This window comes from Musca vetustissima, unplaced genomic scaffold (assembly GCF_032173495.1).
Source record: "Musca vetustissima isolate MV318-11 ecotype Yass unplaced genomic scaffold, APGP_CSIRO_Mvet_v1 utg88968, whole genome shotgun sequence".
Lineage (NCBI taxonomy): Eukaryota > Metazoa > Arthropoda > Insecta > Diptera > Muscidae > Musca > Musca vetustissima.
The window spans coordinates 53,760-62,125 of NW_026889487.1; the positions used below are offsets into that span (position 1 = coordinate 53,760).

At 37.7% G+C, this 8,366-nt stretch overlaps 1 protein-coding gene across 1 annotated transcript; it reads right to left on the reverse strand.

Moving 5' to 3' along the window:
- Window positions 1-5,656: 5,656 nt before the first annotated feature.
- On the reverse strand, window positions 5,657-7,621 carry LOC133337189 (neprilysin-4-like). The gene is made up of 2 exons (XM_061545444.1): window positions 7,541-7,621; window positions 5,657-7,291 (listed from the first exon to the last, which is right to left on the reverse strand). The coding sequence occupies exons 1-2, from the start codon at window positions 7,619-7,621 to the stop codon at window positions 5,657-5,659; spliced, it is 1,716 nt and encodes a 571-aa protein (XP_061401428.1).
- Between the last annotated feature and the right edge of the window lie 745 nt (window positions 7,622-8,366).

Sequence of the window (8,366 nt, forward strand, 5' to 3'; positions counted from 1 at the left end):
CGGAAATATAGCGCTGATCGCTTTGAAGTTTTCTACGAGGATCCAGGCATGGTCAAGGACAACGCCTATAATTTTCGCTGATGATCAGATAATAATATTGGGGTGAAGTGGACTGAAATTTTAATTTTTTGTGTTTTTTTCGAGTCGATCTGTAGGCCACAATTGACAGCTTTTAATTTAATTAATTTAAAAATTAATTAGTTAAGCTGTCATTAATTTGTCAAATGACTAAAAAGGTAAATACGGAATAAAAATTTATTTTCGTATAAACAGAAAAAAACGGGAATAATTTTAATTAAGTCCGATTTAAGTGGACCACCTGAATAAATTAATTTCATAAGTGGAACAAAATTCCAAGGAATCATTATCACGTTACATTACATTGTTCGGATGGCTGAATTAATGAATGAATCAGAAATACAACCGCCTGTAAACCGTAAAGACTGTGAGAACCGGTCTTACACCATATCAAATGATGACGTCTTAATGGAGGTGTAAACCTGTAGCAGGGCATCTGAAATGGCTAGATACCTGAATGAGACCATCAAAATAGTGTGGAAAGGTGGCTTATTTTATGTTTCCAACACGAAAAGGAATTTTGCAGTTCATAAGTTATTTTTATAGTTTTCTAAAAAAAACCGATTTCCACCTGCCCCGGTACCTCTTAAAAAATATGTAGTTTTTTATTATTGGCAAACAAATTGCTTCGGTAGAAAACTTAAATGTCGCCAATATAATCTAAACTTTTTCTTCGTCGTTCCATATCATCATCCTCGAAAACATCCGTTGTTACCTTCCATAAAATGGTGAGCCCAGCTCTCCCGCCATCCCAGCTCCTCTTCAGTTTCGTCTAAAGTTTTATGCGTTTTGTTATGAATTATTGCTGTTCAAAGTTCAATTCACCAGCTAGGTAGGGTTGTAAAAGTGAAAAATAGTTTTTTCGTTTTTTATTTTTTTATACAAAAAACAAATGTTATTGTTGTTGTTCGAAAAATTCATTGCAGATGGGTAAACTGCAAAGCAATAAATAAATATTATTTTTTCTAGGATTCAGTTCCGTATGAAATAAATATGTGTTGTATGTTATTTAAACAAAAATGATACGATTTTAAAACTTTAATAAATTGTGTTAGTTAAAAATGGTAAAATTACAAAAATATTATTTTTAACCAGTAAGGAAAGTAGTAAAGTCGGACGGGACCGACTATATGATACCCTTCAACACTTTGGCTATATTCAACAGTAGCTATATAACCAGTAAGGAAAGTAGTAAAGTCGGACTGGGCTGACTATATGATACCCTTCAACACTTTGGCTATATTCAACAGATGCAGCCTAACAGAGCTCGCATTTTTTGAAGGACCATTGACATGAGAGTGGACTACTTTACATATATAATCTGTGTCTATATATGTCTATATATAATCTGTGTCTATACATATATAATCTGTGTCACTTCCAACCCTATAAAATACATATTTTTGATCAGTCTAGCCTCTAAACGACAACATAGAGTTGTCTTTTGTCTGCAGGTAGGTCAAGTTCAAAGATGAGCCATATCGGCCCACGCATAGGCATCTAAGGGTACCCCCCAATTTCGGGTTCTTAAATTTCGCCTAAATTTGGTACAATGGGTTCTAATTGGATATAAACCCCCTTTTATACCCAATGAGAACCCATTGTACCAAATTTAGGCAAAATTTAAGAACCATGAGCGTGCTTTTCATCCGCATTCGGTGAAATTTGGTTCAATGGATTCTTCTTTGGTACATCAATCCACACACACACACTCGGTAAGCTATGCCAAAGTACATGTAATTAGGGCAGATTTAGATTCGTTTAGAAAATTATGTAAATCGATTTAAATAAAACTATTCATGATGCTACAACACACAGCACTGTTGAAGTTATAATCTCCAGTTCATCCACAATCAACAGATCATTATTTAGTGCTACCTTAAATTCTTTGGTGCACAATTTGCTAAAAAGCGGATGGGCGCTATATCTAAATCTAAACCAATTTCAATAAAACTTGTAACACTTTAGGCTATCATAACTTCAGTTCGTTGTGCAAAATTTCGTCCCAATTGGACTAAATTTGACTCTTTGGTGCCCCATTTGCTAAAAATCGGAAGAAAATATATATATATGGGAGCTATATCTAAATCTGAACCGATTTCAATAAAACTTGGCACACGTTAGGCTACACCAACTACAGTACGTTGTGCAAAATATTGTGCCAATCGGACTAAATTTGACTCTTTGGAGCACTATTTGCTAAAAATCGGAAGAAAATATATATGGGAGCTATATCTAAATCTTGACCGATTTGCAGAAACTTAACACACATCATTCTAGACCTAATTAATTACGCTATGCCAAATTTCGTGCCAATCGAAAGATATTCGTGATTCGTGCAAGGGAAAGATATATGATATATATGGTACACCATTTACATTAAATCGGACGAAAATATATGGTAGCTATATCTATATTTGAACCGATTTTCCCGAAACTTACCACTCATCATTTCAGACTCAATTCAGTGCGATATGCCAAATTTTGTGCAAATCGAAGGATATTTAGGGACTTTGGTGCACTATTTACTTCAAATCGGACGAAAATATATACGGGAGCTATATCTGAATCTGGACCGATTTTCTCGAAACTTGGCACACGTCATTCTAGACTTAATTCAGTACGCTATGCCAAATTTCGTGTAAATCGAATGATATATAGGGACATTGGTGCACAATATCCATAAAATCGGACGAAAATATATACGGGAGCTATATCTGAATCTGGACCGATTTTCACGAAATTTTGCATACATCATTCTAGACTCCATTCAGTACGCTATGCCAAAATTCGTGCAAATCGAAAGATATATAGGGACTTTGGTGCACCATTAACCTAAAATCGGACGAAAATGTATATGGGAGCTATATCTTATTCTGAACCGATCTTCACGAAATTTAAAACACATCCTTCTAGGCTTAATTCAGTGCGATGTGCCAAATTTCGTGCAAATCGAAGGATATATAGGGACTTTGGTGCACCATTTACTTTAAATCGGACGAAAATATATATGGGAGCTATATCGAAATCTGAACCGATCTTCACGAAATTTAAAACACATCATTCTAGGCATAATTCAGTGCGAAGGATATCGAAAGATATATAGGGGCTTTGGTGCCTATATCGGACGAAAATATATATGGGAGCTATATCTAAATCTGAACCGACATCATTCTGGACTTAATTCAGTATGCTATGCCAAATTTCATGCAAATCGAAGGATATATAAGGACTTTGGTATACATTTACATTAAATCGGATCGGACGAAAATATATATATGGGAGCTATATCGAAATCTACATGCAAATAGTAAGATATATACGGACTTTGGTGCACCATTTACTTAAAATCGGACGAAAATATATATGTGAGCTATATCTAAATCACATCATTCATACATCGTTATAGACTTAATTCAGTACGCTATGCCAAATTTCGTCAAATCGAAAGATATATAGAGACTTTGGTGCCTATATCGGACGAAAATATATATGGGAGCTATATCTAAATCTGAACCGATTTTCACCAATTTCAATAGAGTTCGTCCTTGGGCCAAATAAGTGACTTGTGCCAAATTTCATCCAAATCGGATCATAATGCGACCTGTACTTTGTTTACAATTTAACATCTATACACGGACGGACGAACATGCATAAATCGACTCAGAGAGTGATTCTGTGTATATTCTCAAAGGAACCATGTGTCTACCCCTGTACCACAGTGTGGTGAAGGGTATAAAAATTAAAGCCCTTGAAAAAATATTAAAACCAGTGAGCGGTGCAGTATAGTCGGACGGGACCGACCATACGATACCTACACAACTACCACGGAACTCAAATTGTCTCCGGATGTTTATTCCGAGACTGGGCAATATTTCGTGATATTTGCACCCTCTTGCCCGATTAGAGGTAAACAGCACCTCTTCCTCACACTGACATATTTTCCGAATATTACACGTATTCAGTACAGCTATTGTCCAGATTCCCTTCACCGTGTGTTGTGATGTTCGGCTTTCATTTGAGGTCTATAGATCGACTCTAAAATAACCCAAAAAAATAAGTTTTCGGTCCACTTCATTCCAAAATTATTATCTGATCATCACCGAAAATTATAGGCGTTGTCCTTGACCATAACTGGAACCTCATGAAACATGTCAAAGCGATCAGCGCTATAGTTCCGCTCTCCAGAGTGATAATGTGTTACTAAATAATATACGAATACGGAGATACCTGTAAATATTTAGGCGTAACTCTCACATCCGAGCACATACAACAATATAAGTGGTCTTAATTTAGAGGTCAACCACTCCTCTTGGATATAATATCAACTTCTCCGGTATATGTCCTTCAGGGGCAAATATATACGCCATAGAATACAAAGTTTGTCATTTTTTCACACAAAAGTCAGGGTCCATTTGACCCGCTAAATATTGACCGATCTTTCTCCAAACAGGCATGCTTATTCTTTGGCCCGATCCGCTTCCTCATGCAAAATTTCACGATGTTCGGACCATTGATGCGGCCTCTGGAGCGACCAGAAAAACCGACAAAAATTTAGTATTTGGTCCATTTCATCCCCTAAATATTAACCGACGATTGTCAGAAACAATAGGGGTCTTCATTGGTCATAACCCATCCTACATGCAAAATTTCGTGAAGATTGGTCCATAACTGTGGCCTGTATCGTGTTTACAAATTATAATGGACAGACGGACGGACGGAAGGACACACATGTCTAGATCGACTCAGCTAGTCGAGATATGACGATCGGTATACTAAAGGTGGATCTAGGACCAATATTTCGCGGCGTTACAAACTTTTGGGGCTGCACAACATAGTTGTGTAGGGTATAAAAACAAAAATCCAAGCCTATGTTGAGGCCTAAAAAATAAAATTTTTAAACCAGTGAGCGGAGTAGTACAGTAGGACGGGCTGACCATACGTTACCCTCCACAACTACCACGGAACACTAACTTTATGCGGATGTTTATTTCGTGCCTGGACAATATTTCGTGATATTTCCACCCTCTTACCCGATTAGAGGCAGAGGTGCTGCCTTGCCCTGACATATTTTCCAAATATTATTAATATTCGGTACAGCCCTTTTCAGCGTCTGGAACGACCAGAAAATCGGACAGAAATAAAGTTTTTGGTCCATTTCATCCCCTAACTATTAACCGATCTTTACCAATAACAATAGGGGTCTTTATTGGCCAGAACCCATTCTACAAGCAAAATTTCGTGAAGGTTGGTCCATAGCTGTGGCCTGTATCGTGTTTGCAAATTATAATATACAGACAGACGGACGGACGGACTGACACACATGTCTAGATCGACTCAGCTAGTCGAGACAATATTTCGCGGCGTTACAAACTTTTGGGTCGGCACAAAGCTATAATACCATGACAACATAGTTGGGTTGGGTATAAAAATCCACGCCTATCCACACCTATGTCGAGGCCTTGACAAAATAATTATAAAAAATCCACGCCTGCTGGTAATCTTTGAAAAAATATTTTATTTTATTTTATTTTTTTTATTTAAATATAAATTTCTTATAAAAAAAAATAAATTTTGTTTAAAATACCCTACACTTTTTCGCCGGATTCATTTTCGAACCCGTCCCACATTCAAAAGCCTCTGCAAATGCGGGTATATTCATGACAATTTGATGGACACGATCCGCATCGGAATCATGATCACGAAATTGTATACCTTGGGCGCCACAAAAAAATTGTGACATATTTATGAAGAATAGCCGACGCCAATCCACTGACGTGTCGTCTGATCCTGTTGTCCAATTATATTCCTTGATGTAGGCATTGAACACCACCCGGGCACCCATTAAATCGGCCAGTCGTTCATCTATAGTATCTGTGGCCAGCTGTTGTTGTAAACATTCCAGGGACTGGGTAAAATTCTTTGCATCCTGTATACCCAAATCGGATTGGCGTAGCGAGCCATCAGGATCAAAATACATGCCCGACGTATCAATGGCATGGGTAAATTCATGGGCCAAAATAAAGGCGAGTAGAGACCATTTGCTTAGGGGATCCATGCGGAGGTTGTAAATGGGATCCTGCAAAAATCCTGGAAAGAGGATCACCATATTTTGCCGGGCATAATAGATGGGTGTGGAACTGCTGCCGATGGTGTTATCGGTGGCAATGTAAAAGCTATAGCTGGGCTCATAGAGCTGTGTGCGCCAAAAACGATGTTTAAGTAGCGCCAGGTGATTGCGGTAGTAACTGTGCGGATCCATTTGGGGTAGGTTGTGATAGAAATTTTCAATTTCCTGGGGATTTAGTTGGGGTTTGTTGTTGGCATTATTAGACCCGTATTGGGGATAGATAATCTGTTGAGGTAGGTTACCAAAATTTACCCTCAAGGTGTTTAGCTTTAATTTGAGTAGCTGCATTTGTGGCTCGATGAGATTGAGAGAATTCTCCTCTAGGGTCTGCATAAAATATTCATATATCTTATGAAGGATATAGGCCACGTCATCATAATATTCCGCAACTTCGTGTTTAATAATATACTGATGATACAGGTAGTTCACAGCCACATCCATTTTATTTCGCAAATCCCGCAGGCACTGCTGCTTTGTAAAATCATCGGTGGCATCTTTGAAAAGATAGACCAGGAATTTCATCATCAGATAATTACATAGATTTTGAGAATTTTCCGCAGACAATTGCCGTTCGACTAGATATTGAAAATATTCCAAATTATAAATGGCCACCATGGTATCCACCGCCAACGGAGTGTCGAGGAGATTTTCCAAAAACCTCGCCAATTTGGGAAACAGCTGTTGCAGCTTTTCAAATGTCAAGGTACGGACGGGATTTTCTGCGTCCTCTGCAATGGAATAATTCCGATAGACTTGATGCCAATGCTGTTGGGTCCTTTTGAGTTTTTTCATATAACCCTGGGCCTGCTGCGCAGGCATACCCGAACGTTTTAGGAAATAATAAAATAAGGTGAATTCAGTGTTTGCCTCTTCATCTTGCGAATTTTCCGCCATATCTAATCGTGGTTTTTCGAATATAATCTGCACTGAGCCCCCGGAACCACGAGACACCTCCTGATAGATCAGCAGATTATTAAGGCCATAACTTTGTAATTTACCCAACAAGGCAAACAGATCAAAATCCCCATGGGACCAATCACTTTCCGGGCGATAATCCTCAATACCTCTGTGATGTTGCCGAAGCTGCTCCAAAATAGGCCAGTCGAGATTTTCACCCGGTTTGATGACCTCAAAATATTTTGTAAGATTTCTCTCTTTTTCTCTTAAACAGGATTCATAATAAATAATCGCCTTGGTGGTAAAAGGTTGCAGTCCTTCTCCACCTCCACCACCACCTTCCTCAATTATCACCCTCCCAGCCGATTCGAATAAATTAATTAATTTCCGATTCATGCTATACTCCACGAGACTGGTACTTTCGGCATAATTTACATTCGAATGATGTTCGATCCAATTATTACAGCTATAGGCATAGAAGTTGTCACAGGGCTGCACCTCGTGATCCACGGACATTTCGATTTCGTTAAGCCAGTTAGGCTTCCGAGCGGCAGCTGGGGAAGTTTTCACGCCATTTAGATATTGTAAATATATTACAACAACAATTAATTTATAAAACATATTTTACAACAAAAACAACAACAATGAATTTAAAATATCCCGCTCTCGAAAACAAAATCTGTCTTAACGCCACCGTTTAATGGCCTCAACTGTTTTTAAATCCCTCCAAAATCTTTAATTATATTTATAATTTCCAATTATTTTAAATGGTTGTTGTTGCGGATGTTGTTGTTGTTTTTGTTGCCGTTCTGACGTTTATTAAATCTCTGGCCCAACTAGAGATAAGAAAACTAACACATTGTTTTTGGAGTGCATCTTCAATTTTCTTCGCTCTCATTTCAAACAAAAGACGTTCTCTCATTAGGGGTAAGACTAATTATAGCCGCAGCTTTTAGAGCGTAGCTTGGAACGTTAGCGTAACTTCCGTGACAAGTGTCAGGCCGGTAATTAATCAAACACGATTTTTATTGCAAATGATGTAAATAACATAACAACAATATTAGGGTGGATGTAAGGAAATTTTTTTTTGATTTAATTATTTTTTTTTATAAAAAAAATATTTTTTTTTAAAAAAAATTTTCAATGACCTACACAATGCGTGGATTTTTATACCCTTCACCACACTGTGGTACAGGGTATTATGTCTTTGTGCCTATGTTTGTAACAGGCAAAAATAATCGAGATAGACACATGGTTCCTT